General features: G+C 31.2%; 4 protein-coding genes across 4 annotated transcripts; 3 read left to right on the top strand and 1 right to left on the bottom strand.

The window, feature by feature from the left end:
* Nucleotides 1-45: 45 nt before the first annotated feature.
* LOC123221040 (chalcone synthase 1-like) lies at nucleotides 46-1,936 on the bottom strand. The gene is made up of 2 exons (XM_044643707.1): nucleotides 1,728-1,936; nucleotides 46-1,240 (listed from the first exon to the last, which is right to left on the bottom strand). Exons 1-2 carry the CDS (start codon nucleotides 1,903-1,905, stop codon nucleotides 249-251), a joined length of 1,170 nt encoding a protein of 389 aa, XP_044499642.1. The 5' UTR covers nucleotides 1,906-1,936; the 3' UTR covers nucleotides 46-248.
* Nucleotides 1,937-4,913: 2,977 nt separating this feature from the next.
* Nucleotides 4,914-7,031, top strand: LOC123221042 (chalcone synthase J-like). Its single transcript, XM_044643708.1, has 2 exons — nucleotides 4,914-5,091; nucleotides 6,040-7,031. The coding sequence occupies exons 1-2, from the start codon at nucleotides 4,914-4,916 to the stop codon at nucleotides 7,029-7,031; spliced, it is 1,170 nt and encodes a 389-aa protein (XP_044499643.1).
* Nucleotides 7,032-14,686: 7,655 nt separating this feature from the next.
* Nucleotides 14,687-16,597, top strand: LOC123221035 (chalcone synthase 1). Its single transcript, XM_044643701.1, has 2 exons — nucleotides 14,687-14,952; nucleotides 15,449-16,597. Exons 1-2 carry the CDS (start codon nucleotides 14,775-14,777, stop codon nucleotides 16,441-16,443), a joined length of 1,173 nt encoding a protein of 390 aa, XP_044499636.1. The 5' UTR covers nucleotides 14,687-14,774; the 3' UTR covers nucleotides 16,444-16,597.
* A 2,100-nt stretch (nucleotides 16,598-18,697) lies between these two features.
* Nucleotides 18,698-20,234, top strand: LOC123221038 (chalcone synthase 1-like). Its single transcript, XM_044643705.1, has 2 exons — nucleotides 18,698-18,943; nucleotides 19,077-20,234. Exons 1-2 carry the CDS (start codon nucleotides 18,766-18,768, stop codon nucleotides 20,069-20,071), a joined length of 1,173 nt encoding a protein of 390 aa, XP_044499640.1. The 5' UTR covers nucleotides 18,698-18,765; the 3' UTR covers nucleotides 20,072-20,234.
* Nucleotides 20,235-20,451: the final 217 nt, after the last annotated feature.

The raw sequence follows: 20,451 nt of genomic DNA, 5'->3' as shown, positions 1-20,451 counted from the left end.
CATATGAGAACTAATGAAATAAATTTCTTCTTTATGAAATATAAGATAATTTTATTAATTAAAATTCAGGAGTACAATTTGATTTCGGAATATTATTACTTTCACACACTCTCACTCACACACACAATAAACTTTAAGATCAATAGACCCAACATATGAAAACGTAGAAACATTAAACAGTCTTAACTTTGTAGGTTATCCAAGGCTTAATCTTTAATGATATCCAGCTTTAGTGGAGCTATTAAGGCTCATACATCGCAACTGTGGAGAACCAAACTTTCAATTGTAAGCCCAGGACCAAATCCAAAAAGTACTCCCCATTCCAACCCATCTCCGGTGGTTTTAAGCCCATTTTCAATTGACCTTTTCCTTATCTCATCTAAAGCGAACAAGACAGTTACACTTGACATATTACCATACTCCGCGAGCACATGTCTTGTTGCAAGCAGCTTTTCATGCTTAAGTCCTAGTGTGGCCTCAATTTGATCCAAAATTGCAGGCCCACCAGGGTGTACAGCCCAAAATATTGAGTTCCAATCAGAGATACCCAAAGGTTGGAATAAATCAACCAACTTTTTCTCGATGTGGCTTGCAACAAGTCCTGGAACTTCTTTCCCAATATGAATGATTAGTCCACTTTCACGAATACTTCCAGTAATAGCCCCAGGGCTATCAGGCACTATTGTTGGGGATGTAGAAATCAATTCGAAGATAGGTTTCTCAACACCAGAGATTGGATCTGCACCAACTACAAGAGCAGCTGCCCCATCACCAAATAAGGAATGGCTCACAAGTACATCTATGTCAGTTTCACTAAAGCCACGCAAGCCAATCAAGGTTACCTCGGAGACCACAATCAAGACACGTGCACCTTTATTGTTCTCAACTAGGTCCTTGGCCATTCGTAATACAGTGCCACCCCCATTACAACCTTGTTGATATAACATCAATCGCTTAACAGATAGATCAAGGTCCAAGAGCTTGAGAATTCGGTAATCAATCCCTGGCAAGAATGCAGACATAGTGGTACAACAAATTAAGTGAGTGATTTTGGACTTTGGTTGACCCCATTCTGTAATGGCCTTCTCAGCAGCTTCTTTGCCTAACTGTGATATTAATACAGCTGATATATCTTGTCTAATATCCAATGAAGGCGCATTATGTTCACGTATAATTGGGTTTTCTTCTACAAACTCTTCATTGACATACATGTGTCGCTTTCTTATCATAGTTTTATCACCTGAAATTATTGAATGTAACTTGGTTATTCTGTTATATATATGTGTGTGTATGTGCGCATGCACGCCTGTGTAAGAGATATATTCTACCAATGTTATATAACAACCCTTCAATGTAATGTTACAAAATTTTCAGATCAACAAAACAAATGTTTTTTTTATTTTTATAATTATCAAATTAAAAAAAAAAAAAACTAAAGAGAGCTAGACTCCTTTTCACCTTTTTATCAAAGAATTCTTTTTATGGAAGAGGACAAACATATCTTTGAATCTTAATATATAACATAATCTTAATTTATTTTTGTACACTGTGTCAAATAAGTCTTAGAATTCTCTTAATATTTCAAAGAAAACAAGAATATGCAACAGATTAAAGTTAGCTAATAGCAAAGTAGTAGAAACAATAAATAAAGAAATGACAGTAAAAGAGCAATATAAATAGAAAAAGAAAGACTAATAAAAGTAAAGAGTAAGTTGATGTATTCTTACACATGCGTTGCATTTTCTTTTTAAGTTCGATCATGTGGTCATCATGGGTCATGCGGAAATAAGTATCGGGAAATTTGCTTTGTTCAAAGTAATGTGGAGGATTTGCTGTTCCAATTGCCAAGATTGTGGCTGTACCTTGAGCACGTTGAGCCTTTCGAATTTCCTCCACCGAAATCATTTTGCCTTCGATGTATCTAATTATTCTTACTCTTGACTCTTGAGTTTAATTTGGTGTTCTTCCTCGTACATGGCTGGTCTATTTATATGTACATCTAACACATTATTAAATCATGCATGCTTTACACATTCCATCCAAAAATGTGAAAAAATGCTATAAACAAGGAATCTTTTAAAGTACCCAACTTTGAAAAATAATGAAAGCGACTAAAATGAATGGAGAAAGAAAAATGAACTTGTGTTATACTAGGATCTATGCTAATCTTAAACTATAATATCTCCTTGCAGTTGGTTGTTAACCGTTCTTAGAGGGATACTTTGCGCTAAACCCTACAATTATATATGTTGTAACACATGTCAGTATTACTGGGGGCTTTAATAATTCATATGTATTTTTTACTTCCAGACAATTTCAATTTAGCCCCAGAATAATACTTTTAGGGGATAAAAATTTTTAATTTCGTCCACTAATGGTTAGTAGTCAATTTTAGGAACAAAATATTTGGGAATAATTTTATTTTTGTCTTAGAATTATAATTTTGGCAGACTATATTAAAATTTTGTCCACCAAAATTTAACATTCAATTTTAAAGACATTCTTAGTTTCATCCAGAATGATAATTTTATTGATAGAGATAATATACTCTAAAATGAAAAATAAGTTTGATAGTTTATATAAATAGAAGGAGTTAAGCATTGTACTCTAGTAAATTATGTGTTGTCATGATCATTTCAGTAAGATGGAATGTAGCACCCTTGCATGGGAAGTACTTTCCTCACCCCATATTTCCGAGTGAAAATCCAACTTTAATTTAAAATAAGAAAAGACATCAGAAAGCCTTCAAGGGATAGTTTGAGTGATAAAAGACGAGATTTCACATATAAAAGAAAATTGGTTCAAGTCTGCTCTAACGACATATTGAGATCAAATTCTTAACTTACTTGGATCAATAGTTATGTTTACTGTTAGATTCTAAGTTTTCCAGCTTGATGGGGTTCTCGAGAAATTTTGTAGAAGAGACTTTTATTATTGCATTGCATTACATTAACCCTAATTACAATTCATCTTGTATATATATAAAATTTTTAGCATATTCCACAAGCTCTTGGTTTTCAAACCCTAATAAATCTTTCCTTCTCTTTACACATAGTTTCTAAGGTGCAATTAAAATTTTAAACTCTTTGGAATTCACTTTCTCTCACTACCAATGCCTAGAAGACTCAAGAGTACACCTCACTCTTTTAGAACTCAAAACTAGATCAATAAAATAGTAAAACTACTCCTGTATAGAGTAGATACACAAGTGTTTTCATTCAATACAATCCAATTTATAAGAAATCAAATAAGTGTGTAGCAAGGGTTTAAGGTTAGAACGGGAAAATGCAAGTGTAAGCTTATGAACGTTGAATGTTTTCTAATTTGGTTAACATGAAAAAGTAAATGTTTTGGAATAGGTTTTGTTGAGTTTATATGAGAGTGCCAAATTATATCCATTGTGCCTAAAAGTGGAACTTTAGAAACACAGAATTTGATTGACTATCTTGTGCCTGATTGAGTAGATGTGACATGGTGTCTATGTAATGTTCATTTGGTACTAGTTGTTAAGGGTTTGAACCGTTAAACTGGTGGATCAAATCGAATTTATTAATCAAAAAGAGAGCCCTCATATATGGTTTTTCTTCCATCCGTAAACCCAATTAGAAGATGAAAGGGTTGACCAACTGAGGTGAAAATGTTATTTTTCAAAGTTTGTGTAATTTCATAACATTTTGATATCAAACTTAATTTTCTTTTTTTAGCCATAAGTAAGAAGAATCTTTTAGCTATTGGAGAATATCAACTACTTTGATAATGGTAAGGGATGTTTCCTAAATTAATCGTGGATGTTAAACATGCGAAGAACAGTAAGGTTCTGAGCTGTTTCGGCATTAAAAAGAGTTTGTCTATGTAATATAGAACTAAGAACTGTTAACAACCAACTGCCAATAAAAGGAAAAGGAAATATATATATAGTATCTTAATAAATCTGAATAAATTAGAACAAACCAGTGAAAATCTAAACACACCTTAGTCTGGATTCAAGAAGCTCATTTTTGTTGCATAGAATAGAATGGAGATTTAAAAAATGAAATGCTTTACTTTTTATTGAATGCATTTTATTATTACAAATTAAGGTTGATTCTTTACTCGGAAAAATGGGGTGAGAAAATAACTTTTCGTACAAAATAAGGTAATATTATTTGATTAGACAATTGTGGAGTAAGAAAAAAAAAAATTATATCTCTCATACACAAACTACCATCTTAATTTATGCAGATAAATTTATACAATTTATATTTACATATAATTTTACCCAAGTTTAAAGAGTTTTTTATTTACTAACATGCTGTGTGTGTTGACACATGTAAGAAACAATAAGAGTTTTTGGAACTAAAAATGGCTTATTTAATTACAAAAGCCCCCAATTATTGTGAATTTTATTATAATAAAACTATGTGTATCTACTTTGATATATACATATGTACATACTTATATATGTTATTATATAATTAAGTGATTTTGAATTAAAAATAAAATAACACTAATCATGTGATAACATATAAATGTGTATATATTTATATACCCAAATTAGGTACTCATAGTATTTCTCATTATATTACAATACCATTGCAGGGTTTAGTGCAAATTCTCCTGAGAACGGTTAACAACCAACTGCCAAGAAAGATTAGAACCCTAGTATTACAGAAGTTTGTTTTTCTTTCCTTTTTCGTTTTAGTCGCATTCAATATTTTCCAAGTTGGGTACTTTAAAGATTCCTTGTCTAATACTTTCATTTTTAAATCGCATGTGGAAAACATGCATGATGTTTTTATGTGTTTGGCGTTCATATATATATATATATATATATATATATATATATATATATATATATAGACTAGCCATGTACGAAGAACATCATCAACAAAACTCAAAGAGTCAAGACTAAGACTAATCAGACCGGAGGCAAAATGATTTCGATGGAGGAAATTCGAAAGGCTCAACGTGCTCAAGGCACAGCCACAATCTTGGCCATTGGAACAGCAAATCCTCCACACTACTTTGAACAAAGCAAATTTCCTGATACCTATTTTCGCATGACCCATGACGACCACATGATCGAACTTAAAAAGAAAATGCAACGCATGTGTAAGAATATATCAACTTTTTCTATTTCCATTTCTATTGCTCTTTTACTTTTATTTCTATTTTTACTGTTTCTACTATTTTGCTATTAGCTAACGTCTAATTGGTTGAATTTCAAGTTTGCTTTGAAGTATTACAAAATATAGTTATCAGTATTTTACGATATATGATACATATCTTATAATACGATATAATACAAATGAAAAATGATACGTATCATAAGGTATATCAAATTAATATAATATAATAGATATATTTAACGATATAGATTAATACACTTTTTCAAGTAAATGATAATGTAGTGTAGGTATATATGATAATTTTCAATTATGTTTATAATATTTTTTAAATGATGTCATATCAATTAAATTTTTTTAAAATTGTATCATACAATTTGATATGATATTCGATATACAATATGAAAAATTAGGATTTTGATATATTATACAATATGTGATTCAACCATCATATTATAAAGATTCTAGGTTTTTATTTGACATTGTATGTAAAATGAATAATACTCTATATATCTATTTTGAGTGTATAAATAAATACACACGTATGTGTTTCATCATATAATTAATTGTTACTTTATCCTTAATTTAAAATCACTAAATCATATGATGATACACATAAACTATGTACATATTTATGTACTTAAAAGTGTGTGTAATAACAATTACACAAACATTGCTTTAGTTAAGCTGAAAATTTTGTAACATAACATTGAAGGGTTATCATATAAGATTGGTAGAACATATGATGTATTCTTGATCTAGATTATTAATTAACATGGAATAAACCCCTGTAATTGTTAGATTAAGATTTGAAAGGATTTATTAAAAATCTAACTTTACCTCTATGTCTCTGAATTATCAATACTTTTAATTTACAATTGCATATATCTATTTGGAATTAACAAAATAACCTAGATGTATTCAATATTTTCAGGTGATAAAACTATGATAAGAAAGCGACACATGTACGTCAATGAAGAGTTTGTAGAAGAAAACCCAATTATACGTGAACATAATGCACCTTCATTGGATATTAGACAAGATATATCTGCTGTATTAATATCACAATTAGGTAGAGAAGCTGCTGAGAAGGCCATTAAGGAATGGGGTCAACCAAAATCCAAAATCACTCACTTAATTTGTTGCACCACTATGTCTGCATTCTTGCCAGGGATTGACTATCGAATTCTCAAGCTCTTAGACCTTGACCTATCTGTCAAGCGATTGATGTTGTACCAACAAGGTTGTAATGGGGGTGGCACTGTATTACGAATGGCCAAAGACCTAGTTGAGAACAATAAAGGTGCACGTGTCTTGATTGTGGTTTCTGAGGTGACCTTGATTGGCTTGCGTGGCTTTAGTGAGACAGATATAGATGTACTTGTGAGCCATTCCTTATTTGGTGATGGGGCAGCTGCTCTTGTAGTTGGTGCAGATCCAATGCCCGGTGTTGAGAAGCCTATCTTTGAATTGATCTCTACATCCCCAACAATAGTGTCTGATAGCCCTGGGGCTATTACTGGAAGTATTCGTGAAAGCGGACTAATAATTCATATTGGAAAAGAAGTTCCAGGTCTTATTGCAACCCACATCGAGAAGAAGTTGATTGAGTTATTCCAACCATTAGGTATCTCTGATTGGAACTCAATATTTTGGGCTGTTCATCCTGGTGGGCCTGCAATTTTGGATCAAATTGAGGCCACACTAGGACTGACACCTGAAAAGTTGCTTGCAACAAGACATGTGCTTGCAGAATATGGTAATATGTCAAGTGTGACTGTATTGTTTGCTTTAGATGAGTTGAGGAAGAGATCAATTGAAAATGGGCTTAAGACCACAGGAGATGGGTTGGAATGGGGAGTACTTTTTGGATTTGGTCCTGGGCTTACTATTGAAAGTTTGGTTCTTCACAGTTGCAATGCATAGGGCCCAACAACCGTAGAAAGCATCAAATACTAAGCACCGGATAATCCACAAAGTTTAGATTTTCCTATGTTTCTACGTTTTAATTTGCTGGCTTATTGGCCTTAAAATTCAGACGAATCTTTATATGTGTGAGAGTGTTTGAAAGTAACACTTTTTTTTTTTTTCCTAATTTCAAGTTGTACTCTTTATTTTCATGAATAAAGTTTTCTTATAATTAAGGAAGCAGACTTCTATGTAATACTTTAATGTTATAAAGTAATCTTCATAACATTGAGAAAGACTGATTGAGGTATTCAAACCTTCAGTAATCATTGATTGGAATTCAATCTTTTGGGCTGCGTAACTTGGGGGCCCAGAAATTTTGGATCAAATTCAAGCCCAATTAGGTTTTAAGGCAAAGAAATTGCATGCAATTGGAAACCTACTTGCAGAGCACAATAACATGGAAGTGTAACTATACTGTTTGTTTTGGATGAAATGAAAAAGAAAGCAATTAAAGATGGGCTCAAAACAACAGAAGGGTTTGAATGGCGAGTTTTTTTTTTCGAATCGGGTCCAAGACTTATTATCAAATCCTTGGTCCTTCATTTTATATTGTCAACATTGAGTTAAAAGCTCGTGATTCTCATAAGGCTCTTCGTATTTATTTGTTTTCCTTTTCTCTCCCCGCTTTGTGTTTTTTAAATAAAAATATACCATTATTTGTCCTCATTTTTGTGAATGGAAAAGAGCTCAGGAGAGTGTGGAAAATTCTTTATGTTATGAAATTTATAAATTCTACTCTTAATGGTGAATTAAATAGTTTTCTATTATCACATAGTGTGACTTTACTTAGAATCTTCGATTCATCGTTTTCGTTTGAAATAAAACAATTTCATTTTTGTTTCCCACAAAGATGGTTAAAGAGAGAGTGATTTGAAAGAAGAGAGAAATTGAAAGAGAGAGGGAACGAGGCTAGAGACGATGAAGTTTGTCAGAAAATGGTAATTCAAAAAAAAAAAAAAAACACCTTAAGGGAAAGTGGTTATTTTTTAAACTTGAAGTAACAGAATTTGTTTGATTTTTAAACTAAAGTTGGAAAAAGATATGATAAATTTTTAATTTTTTTAATATTTTTAATTAAATAATATTTTTACTGTTAACCTTAATTAATGTATTTTAATATAAACTAGATATTAAAATTTTTTAAAAATTAATCTATGAAAGTTTGAGCTTTCACCAAACCTTGGGTGAGAATAAGTCTTTTGACCCTTTGCAAAATTATATACTAAACAAAGAATTAAATGGTTTGAAACCTGTATTATTTACTTCGAAAATTCCCTAAAAAATAAAAAATTCTGCCTTCAACGATGACCCTTTCAACTTGCTGTGGTTGGTAAGCATGATTTAACTATAATAATAATTGATGAATCTTTTCATATAAAAACTTGTCGTGTTGAAGTATGGAAAGGGGCCAAGTATTTATAAATGTCTTTCAAAATTTCAAAAAAAAAAAAAAGTTTAAATAAGGTTGAAATAATTAACCTATATTTATTAATTATTTCAACGTGGAACCCATTTGGAGAGCTATCATATAGAAATAATTATCCATATAATTAATATTAAGATCTTATCGTGACCCATTTAATTAATATAGAGTAAGAGAGAAGAAATCCAGTTGATTTTTGGAAAATAGTTAATTAAATTTAGAACTAACATCTGTTGTTGCGTCCGGCAATTATTTAAATTGACCATTGACTGTCTCCTTTTGGCATTTAATGGAATATGTCGCAAGGCCGGTGTTTTTTTTTTTTAAAAATAAAATTATGTATAAATATTTTAAATATATAAATAAATATAAATTTAATAAAATATTTTAAAATTAAAAATAAAATAACACATAATCACATAATAATATATAAATATATATCTATTTATATTTTTTAAATCAATAAATATTATATTTATATTTTTTATTATTATTTGACTTAATCTAAATCACCTAAAACATACCAATATAATTTAACAAGTAGAAATTTTTGAAACAAATGTCAAATATATATTTTATATTAGGACCAAAATGCTTACATAATGTTTGATTTTAATTAATGTAAATGTCAAGACGGCAAATGAGACTGGAGAAATAAATAAATAAATATATATATATATATATTTTTTTTGTACAGGAAAATCTTATCTGAGTTTGATTATTTTATTGAAATAGAACTAATTGTATCAAGTAGAATAAATCTTTGGTTTAGTGATCGATTTCATAACTATAAAATTAAATAAATTAAAAGTTTAATTTTGATATATTATTATAAAAAAATTAAACTTATACTCTATTATATATAAAATTTCTTTTTTTATCATTCAAACTATCTTTTACGTTGGCATGGGAGAAATATTCAACTGAATAAGTTCTTATCAATTTCCTGATGTATTATTGAGCCAATTAATTCAATGTCTTTGTTCAATAAAAACATCATCACAACTTGGTTTTGGTAGGTAATAAACACTGGGGTAAAGGCTCTGACGTTATAAGTTTTAACAAAGCTCCAAGGGGCCAACCTGGAACAGCCATCCATGGCAGTTGAGACGGCATATTCTCCAAATCGTTTTGATCAAAGTGTATTTTACTATAAAAAATCTAAAAAATTAATGTTTTAAAAACTCAAATTTCTTATACATTTTGGAATACACATCCTTATGAAGCTACCAAATCACTGACTTTGAAAGGTCAAAAGACTATCTCCCACCCACTGTTTGCTAAAATGAGGGATTCTCACCTTTTTCAACATTCTCACAACACAACACACAAAGTAAATCCATAAATATGAACAGACGTAAACTTCTTGACCATCTTTAAATTTTAATGGGTATATGTCTTGTGCCAAACCAAGAAATGTCCATATACAAAAATTATTATGTTCTCCTTCATCAATCTTAATATATAAACTATGCTTTTTCAAGTAATTACCTGTTTCAATTGATATAATTTTGTTGACACATATAGAATCTAACATGTTTGATATATAGTAGACTCTCTTTTTTGTATATAAATACATAAATTTGAAAGTAAAAAGATGAAAATTTAACTTAGACAACTCTTGAATGATAGTTAAAGTGATAAAAAATAAGACTTTATGTTATAAAAAATATAAGTTCAATTCTCCTCTAACGATATTTCAATATCAAACTTTTAATTTACTTAGTGTAATAATTATAAGATCGGTTATTAGACTAAAAATTTCTCATAATTAGTATGATTGGTATGACCTCGATATAGTGATTCACCTTGGGTGGGATCACATTGTACAAACCATACTTTAATTCTAATCAAATGGTAATCGAAATTAAGATTAAAAAATAAAAATAAAATGAAGTATAAAAAAATATTTTACAATGAGTTGGGGAATTTTCTTTCAGATGGATGTTATGCAGCCTATTGGATATTTGTGATGGGAAAATACAACTTGAAGGATTTGTCTTCAGCACCTTCAGCTTTGCACGTCACCGTATCTGCTCAAATCAAGTGTCCAATAGAATGTTACTATGAATTTATGATTATTTAACAGATACATTGAATGGGTTCTATATAAATAAAAGAAATAAACGATCGTTCCTGCACTTGAATATTTGTCCATCTTGTTGGCAATTTTGACTATCTTTTACATTCGCATTAATTATATGTTGAGTCACAGCACTCTCCTTTGAAAATTTCAAATTCGATAATATTCAAACATATATTTTAAGGTAACCATGTAGGACTTAAGGGCAAGGCAGATGGCAGAAGCCGTTCTGGCCTCTGTCAAAAAAGGCCAAAAGCCTTCAACGGCTACTGGCGGCTAGCCGTTGTTTAATTTGTTTTTAAAATTTATTTATTTATTTATATAAATTAATCCAATTTTTTTTATTTTTAATTTTATTTATAAATTTTTTAATCTCATCATCTCAATCTCAATTCTTTTATTATATTCTCAATCTTATTTTCTCTCATCAACTATCTTTCAAAAATTATCTAAATTTATAAATAATAATTTTTTATGTTTATAATTTCATTTCATTTTAATTTTATTATTATAAAATATTACAAATAGATTCAAAGTCAAATAAATTTAATTCCTTTAAATATTATCATGTTAGCATTGATGATATTATTGATAGGGCTAGACTCAAACTCGAGCCAACTATATATGAACCGAGCCGAGCTCATGCTTGACTTGGCTTGAATCTAACCATAATTATTGATGATGCACAAGGTGAAATAGGTAGAGCACCAACACGTGAAAGTGGTATAGGTACAAATTTGCATTATTCTACAGAGAGAAAAAAAAACAAACATCAGTGGTGTGGGAGCACTTTGATCGAATAGGGAAAACTATAGAAGGAAAATTAATTCATTGAGCAGTATGTAAACATTGTGGTTCTTGTTTGATATATGCAAGTACAAGTGGCACGAGACATCTTTGTCAACACGTTACTGATTACTGTAAAAAAAATTTCACATGAGCTTAGAGAACAAAAACAAATTACATTCACCCGATCGCACTCCGTTGGTTATGATGTTAGTTCAGTAGAGGTTCGAGCAATTCCGAACACATGAAAGAAATATCAATTTTTATATACGATCAAATGAAGATGCATGACTACATGATTGAGTATGTAATTGTTTTTTAATCAATCTTTTAGTTATGCAAAAGATGAAATTTTAGAATGGATTCAACTCTTATGTGAGAAGTTATTGAAATAATACTATTAAAATTACTTAATTATCTAATAATTTTTAATTTCATTAATTCATAATTTGTCAAGTTGTATGACTTAATAGTTGACCTAAGAATTCTTTTAAATGCTAGTTGAATACTATTTTGCATCATCCATTCTAAAATTGCATTTTCTGCATAACTAAAAGGTTGATCAGAAGCAACTACATACTTGGGCATATAGTCTTGCATTTTCATTTGATCTATATGAAAGTTGATCTTTCTCCCATGTGTTCGAAACTGATCGAACCTCCTGTTAAACTGATCGGACCTAAGAATTCTTTTAAATGTCAGTTGAATATTATTTTGCATCATCCATTCTAAAATTTTATCTTCTGCATAATTAAAAGGTTGATCAGAAGTAACTATATACTTGGTCATGTAGTCTCGCATTTTCATTTGATCATATATGAAAGTTGATTTTTCTTCCATGTGTTCGAAACTGATCGAACCTCCTGTTAAACTGGTGTCATAACCAACGGACCTCGATTGGGTGAATGCAATTTATTTTTATCCTTTAAGCTCATGTGAAAATTTTTCATAGTAACCAATAACGTGTTGGTGAAGATGTCTCATCCCACTTATATTTACACATGTCAAACAAGAGCCACAATATTTACATACTGCTCGGCGAATTAATTTTCCTTCTATTATTTCCTCTATTCGATCGAAGTGCCCCCACACTTTTGATGTTTGTTTTTTTTTTCTTTCTGTCGAATAATGCGACTTGTACCTGTACCACTATCATTTTCACTTGTTGGTCACCTATTCTACCTTGCGCATCATTAATAATATCATTAGCGTCAGCATGATAATATTCAAATGAATTAAATTCATTTGATCTTAGATTTATTTATAATATTTTGTAATGATAAAATTAAAATAAAAATAAAATTATAAATATAAATAATTATTATTTATGAATTCAGATAATTTTTGAAAAAAATTAATAAAAAAATTAAGATTAAAAATATAATAAAAAAATTGAGATAGAAAAATTTGTATTAAAGTCTATTGTTTGACCCGAAGGGCCTGTGAGCCAGACCCAACATACTACACTGTTTAATCAGACTAGATCTTTTAGGTTAGACTTAAAATTTATATTATAAGTTGGATCTAATTGGCGTATCTAATTAGGACTAAGTCTAGGACCAAACCCAAGAAAAGTAAATGAATGGTGGTACGTACGTACTCTACATGATGGCTGTTGCCAGTGTTGCTTAGAGGGTCAAGGGTTTCTTCGTCAAAAAAAAAAAAAGAAAAAGAAGAGCTTCTTTTGCGTGTAACACTAAAATAAGTTATAATTAAATATTAATGATATATTATGTAATTAATGTGAAAGATTATTATCAGATATCTTATCTGCCATACATGTATGAAAAAGATTGAACATAAATTATTATTTCCAGCTAGAAATCTCGCATAAATTTTTTTGAAAATAACGTTTACGCTTATCATTATCAACGATCATAAATGGAAGTTGAATTAATTACATTTATAAATTCTATTAATTTTGGATCATTATATTTAATCAATCTGATACATTGAAATGAGATGGAATTTAATTTAGATTAAATTTTAATTAGACCGACCACATCTATGCATTAAATATCTAATCTGGTTTTGACGGTACAGCTGTGACGAAGCTGGAGTCTAAATTAACAATAATTGCGACCCATGTGGAGACTAATTCGTTTCTAATTGTAGCTAATAATAATTTATTTAATTTCTATATAAAATTATTTATTTGTAACCTAACGATTTCAATATGAAAACTTAAAAAAAGAAAAAAAGAAAAAATCAATACCAATTCAACCACCTCCGACTGATTGAATTGTGAGGGATGACGAGGGATTTGTTTGACAAATTCAAATTATAAAAATTTATTTTTAATTTATATCCACTTATTTTTTATATATAACTTAACGTATTACTAAAATTAAAAAGTTATATAAAAATAAAATTCTTAAAAGATTATTAAAATAACGTATATTTACTATGTTTGATAAAAAATAATAAGTATAAATAATTATTAGATTTGATTACTAAGATGCTATTTTACTTAAATATTATTGAGTATAATTATTTTAAAATATATTTTTTGTTATATTAATTGAAAATAAAAGTATTTTTTTAAATTAATAAATAAATAAGAAAATATGGCAAAATAAAAATTTTATTAATAATTTTTTAATACATAATATAGAGTTGGTACTTCTTGTATTACCTTTCACAGTACTATTGATAATAAAAATATTATCAAAATTTTTTATTATTTGAAAATTTAATAAAATAATATAAATAATAAAAGATAAATTATCAAATTTTATTTAATATATACATCAAGAATGTATTAAGATGTATGAAGTCAATTACCTAATTTTACAATTTTGTCAGTAGTGTTATGTAGACAAAAAAATAAATAAACTTATATCTAAATAAAAATTTATAATTATATAATTAAGTATTATTTTATCTTTAATTTTAAATTATTTAATTTTATAATAACGTATTATCATTTGCATATAAATTTATCTTTATTATTTATACATAATAATTTTATTGATTTTGTACCATAAGAATATAATCCCATTGAGATTGCAGGAAGAGGGGTTTGATTAAAATACAAAAAAATCTTAACATTCAAGAAACCTGAGCCTTAATCATGAATTAGAACCGTCGAATTGGGTGGATTAATTGAAGACGAAATGTTTGACTTTGATTGGGAATACGTGGAGAGAGTAAACAAACAAAAACTCCCAGTCATGCGGTGGTTCATGGTCAAATAATGTTTTATATAGACCAACCAGTGCGTCACGTGCCAGCCAGCCACTGAAAGTTGATGGGGGGCTTTTATCACGTGGCATTCAGCTACCAAGTCTTGCCACCCTTCCTATAAATACTCACCTAAACGAGCATCCCACCACGACAATCATTTTATTCCCTCAGCAAGTACAAAACTAAGTCTTTTTCCCTTGTTATTTGCTGAAAGATAAAAATGGTGACCGTTGACGAAGTCCGCAAGGCTCAACGTGCCGAAGGCCCGGCCACCATCATGGCCATCGGCACCGCAACTCCTCCGAACTGTGTCGATCAAAGTACCTATCCTGACTACTACTTCCGTATTACAAACAGCGAGCACAAAACTGAACTCAAAGAGAAATTCAAGCGCATGTGTAAGTCATCGGAACTTATAATTCATCCATCATCTTGTTCTGTATTTGCAGAAAAGGTTTTTTCTGGTCTCCTTTGGTTAATTTAGCAGATTAGTTTTTAGAGAAAGGGTGAAACACTTTGACTATATTCTTTTCTTTGTTTTTTATTTTCCTTTTAGAAATATTTAAAGGTAGACCGTTATGAAATAACATTCCAGAAGAATTATAATTGCAATGAAATTTATTAAGAAAGCCTAGTTGTTTTGTATCCACTAAAATAGACCAAATAATCTTCTTTTTTCTTTTATTGTGGACAGGAAAAATTCCCATATCTAACCCATCAGTCATCAAAACTTAGAGTTTACTGTTTGCTCATATAGACAAAACGAAAATATTTGGACATAAAATTTATCTGCACAGACTACAGAGATTATAGTGACCAACTGTCAGTTAATATGTTTACTATGCTTTTTGCATCAATATGTTTAAACTGATCTTCTTTTGTCATATATTTCAGGTGAAAAATCAATGATCAAGAAGCGATACATGTACTTGACTGAGGAGATTTTGAAAGAAAACCCAGCTATTTGCGAATATATGGCACCTTCATTGGATGCTAGGCAAGATATGGTGGTGGTTGAGGTCCCTAAGCTGGGTAAAGAAGCAGCCGCCAAGGCTATTAAGGAATGGGGTCAGCCCAAATCCAAAATCACCCACTTGGTGTTTTGCACCACCAGTGGTGTTGACATGCCCGGTGCTGACTACCAACTCACCAAGCTCTTGGGCCTTCGTCCATCTGTTAAGCGTTACATGATGTACCAACAAGGTTGCTTTGCTGGTGGCACGGTTCTTCGCCTTGCAAAAGACTTGGCTGAGAACAACAAAGGTGCTCGTGTCCTTGTTGTGTGTTCAGAAATTACTGCTGTTACTTTCCGTGGTCCGAGTGACACCCACCTTGATAGTCTTGTGGGTCAAGCTTTGTTTGGCGATGGTGCAGCTGCTCTCATTGTTGGTTCTGACCCTATTCCCGAAGTTGAGAAACCCATGTTTGAATTAGTCTCTGCAGCCCAAACAATTTTGCCTGATAGTGATGGAGCTATTGATGGCCACCTTCGTGAGGTTGGGCTTACATTTCACCTTTTGAAAGATGTTCCTGGACTTATTTCCAAGAACATTGAGAAGAGCTTGGTTGAAGCATTCCAACCTTTGGGTATATCTGATTGGAACTCACTTTTCTGGATTGCACATCCCGGTGGCCCTGCAATTTTAGATCAAGTTGAAGTTAAATTAGGGCTCAAGGAAGAGAAGTTACGTGCCACAAGACATGTTCTTTCCGAGTATGGTAACATGTCAAGTGCATGTGTCTTGTTTATTTTAGATGACATGAGGAAAAAATCAAAAGAAAATGGATTAAAGACCACTGGAGAAGGTCTTGAGTGGGGAGTGCTCTTCGGATTTGGACCTGGACTTAGTGTTGAAACAGTTGTCCTCCATAGTGTTGCTAGTGCTTAAAGGTTATCATTGGTGACTTAATTTTTCATTATCCTTAAATTTTCTATTTTCTCATGTTATATGAATTTATGTTATTTCCCTCAACAGATGTACCATTATATGAAGAAGTGAAACTATAATCTTAATGAATAAATTATTTTCAATCATGTTTATATATTACCGCGTTACATGTTTTTTTTTTTTTGTAAAATTAGTTGTAATTATTCGTTTGCTTAGTCGACTAAATAAATACCCAAATCATAATATAACACTTGGCATAACCAACGTTTCAGCATGTGTCCCTTGCCAGTTGGTACCAATTGCATAACATATAGCTTGTAATTTAACATGTCCATGTCTCTAATTGGACGTCTAGCCAGATTATCATTGGCCATCTTCACTATCAACTTGATGCTGTTCAATTTGACTTTGCCCACATACTTTCGAACCAAGAAATTGTGGAGTGATTGTGATATAAATGAGGGATAAGATAAGTGTCAATTGGTAGGTATAACCACGGTATGGCCTTTAAGTATGATAGGTTGTGTTGAAATTGATTTGACATAGTTATTTATCATGTCTAAGATTTAATAGTCAATTCTGAAGCAAATGATATATCAAGTGGTTGATCTTTCAGAAATAGCTTTTTTAAATGATTGGTTTGCATTACGCGTATTCAAAAAATGTAAATTCATTTGACATTTTTGTTTAAAAACATTACATTGAAAATGTGAAAATTAAATTATACTAACATGTTTGTCAATGTTCCACGCAATTTCTTTCATTTTTTTATAAGTAAATTGCATCTAAATAAGTATTAATGATCAGATGAATCAATCTTAATAGATTAATTGATGTACAAATGTTCATATAAAAGAAAAGATCAATTTTATTCCTAAAAAATTAGTTCAACTTTGAGATCGGAATGAAGTAATGCTTTTGGAAGGCACGCATGCCCATGAATAGAAGTACACATGGTTGTGCATGAAGGATATCCTAAGCATGTACAATGAAGTTCCAAGAAGTGTCCAAGAGAGAGAATAAGCTTGGCACACGTAATTAATAAACATGTAAGAATTAGGTGAAAGCTAGCGCTAAGGTAGATAAAAAATGGCTTGGGACGAGAGAGAGAGAGAGAGTAGTTATGACTTTTGTAGAGTTGAGTGATGAGACATAGAGACTCTGTAGATTATATATGGGACCCAGAGATCCCATCTTGTAGACTATTGGGTGTGACTTTCAGACATTTTATTTTACATACATTTTCAAGATGTTATTTATGACTTGGATTAGGTGGATTGTTATTTTGAGATGTTTTATATGACACTTGGTATGAGCATATTCTGCATTTGATTCAAATAAGAGTATTTTTGTAATTTTGCATGTTTGGAAATTCGTATTATATTTTTTATATTACGTATTTAGACTAAGTGAGTAATTTTTCTATCAAAGAGAAGTATCTTCGATACAGAGTGTTACAGAAAGTCCACATAATGAATTATAATCTTATAGTTAAATTTTAGTTTTTTTCTTTTTTAACAAAAGCCCTTTGCAAAGCCCAAATGAGTCATGACCATACATCAACAATCCACTTTAATATTCTGCGTATGAGTAAATTCGAATTGAATTGAACCTGAACAAAAGAAAGAAAGAATTGAGTTTGCCACAATTAATAAATAATAATATTAGGAAAAAAAAGAAAAGAAAGAATTGTTAGATAATAAGTATAATCACCAACAAGATGAGTTTAAATATAATGATATTAACGAGATATCAATCTCAAGATTGATAAGATAAATTTTTATTGTCCAAACTTGACTTGTTCAAGATAAACAGTGGTTTAATATATCTCCTTTTAGATCACATCCTCCAATACTTCTCGGTGTATTATAAGAGCATCTAACTCCGTCGGCCAATCTGGCAGTCAAACTTAACCCTCAACCATCTACCCTTTTTTGTTATAGTCAATAGCCAACAATGAAAATTTGGAATTTAGTTGATTAAATATTAGGCATACATATGGTTCAGTCTGACCAATTCTTTAAGTTCACCAACCCATCTGATATCGAAATTTTGTTGGTTTCTTAGTGACCTTAATATATGAATCGGTGGAATCTTTGAAATGTTCAAAACAATTGGTTTTTCTTGAACAAATATGGCATTTTGATTTAATTATCGCACATGTAATAAATTAGTGTCAAACCGGCAAACAAGACTGGAGATATATCACTTACTACTCAACTACCAATTCTTTCTCTTATAAATACCCGACAAACAAACAGTAATCCACACAGCACTCATTTTATACATCTCCTTAGCAAATACAATACAAGAAAGAGAACTATGGTGACCGTTGACCAAGTTTTCAAGGCTCAACGTGCCGACGGTCCTGCCACCGTCATGGCGATTGGAACAGCAACTCCTCCTAACTGTGTTGATCAGAGCACCTATCCTGACTATTACTTCCGTATCACCAACAGTGAGCACAAGACTGAGCTTAAGGAGAAATTCAAGCGCATGTGTAAGTCATTTTAGGGTGACTTACAATGTGTAGAGATTACAACAATTATCATACATTTATTTTATCCTCACCAACCTAGTTATTTTTAATATCCAACCACTCCAATTGATCTTCTTTTGTGAATTTTTTTCAGGCGAAAAATCCATGATCAAGAAGCGATACATGTACTTGACAGAAGAGATTTTGAAAGAAAACCCAGCTGTTTGCGAATATATGGCACCTTCATTGGATGCCAGGCAAGATATGGTGGTGGTTGAGGTCCCAAAGCTAGGTAAAGAAGCAGCTGCTAAGGCTATTAAGGAATGGGGTCAGCCCAAATCCAAAATCACCCACTTGGTGTTTTGCACCACCAGTGGTGTTGACATGCCTGGTGCTGACTACCAACTCACCAAGCTCTTGGGTCTTCGTCCATCTGTTAAGCGTTATATGATGTACCAACAAGGTTGCTTTGCTGGCGGCACGGTTCTACGCCTTGCAAAAGACTTGGCTGAGAACAACAAAGGTGCTCGTGTCCTTGTTGTGTGTTCAGAAATTACAGCTGTTACTTTCCGGGGTCCTAGTGACACCCACCTTGACAGTCTTGTGGGTCAAGCCTTGTTCGGCGATGGTGCAGCTGCTGTCATTGTTGGTTCTGACCCAGTGCCAGGAGTTGAGAAGCCCATGTTTGAATTAGTCTCTACAGCTCAAACTATTTTGCCTGATAGCGATGGGGCTATTGATGGGCATCTCCGTGAAGTTGGGCTTACATTTCACCTTTTAAAAGATGTTCCTGGACTTATTTCCAAGAACATTGAGAAGAGTTTGGTCGAAGCATTCAAACCCTTGGGTATCTCCGATTGGAACTCACTTTTTTGGATTGCACATCCAGGTGGCCCAGCAATTTTAGACCAAGTTGAAGCCAAATTAGGTCTTAAAGAAGAGAAGTTACATGCCACAAGACATATACTTTCTGAATACGGCAATATGTCAAGTGCATGTGTGTTATTTATTTTGGATGAAATGAGAAAGAAATCAATCGAAAATGGTTTCAAGACCACAGGTGAGGGTCTTGAGTGGGGGGTTCTCTTCGGATTTGGCCCTGGACTTACTGTTGAGACAGTGGTTCTTCACAGTATTGCTACCATTTAATAATTGTTATGTTGAATTGATTTTTCATTATGCTTCTTATTTTTCAAAATTTCAATGTTATTTACATTAAATTCCCCAAAGGATGTATGACAATATCAAGAAGTATTTATGTAGTGAAAACAACAATGAATTTGAAACCTTAATGAATTAATTATTTTCGTCATGGGCAATTTTTCAACACATCCTTGTGTTTTTTTCTTTTTTAACTTTTGGTTAAATATTAAACTTCCTCGCAATCTTACACCATCATATTTTATTGAAGACCAGATTATTACTTGGACAACCTTAATGTTTAAGTGAGAAAAATAAGAAAGTTTTAGGGTTTTAGAATGGAGAATTTATTCTCATAATTAAAATATATATCTGTTTTTTCTCAAATA

Source organism: Mangifera indica, chromosome 7, assembly GCF_011075055.1.
Source record: "Mangifera indica cultivar Alphonso chromosome 7, CATAS_Mindica_2.1, whole genome shotgun sequence".
NCBI lineage: Eukaryota > Viridiplantae > Streptophyta > Magnoliopsida > Sapindales > Anacardiaceae > Mangifera > Mangifera indica.
Note: the sequence above shows the minus strand (reverse complement) of the source record. Positions and strands in the feature narration are given on the sequence as shown.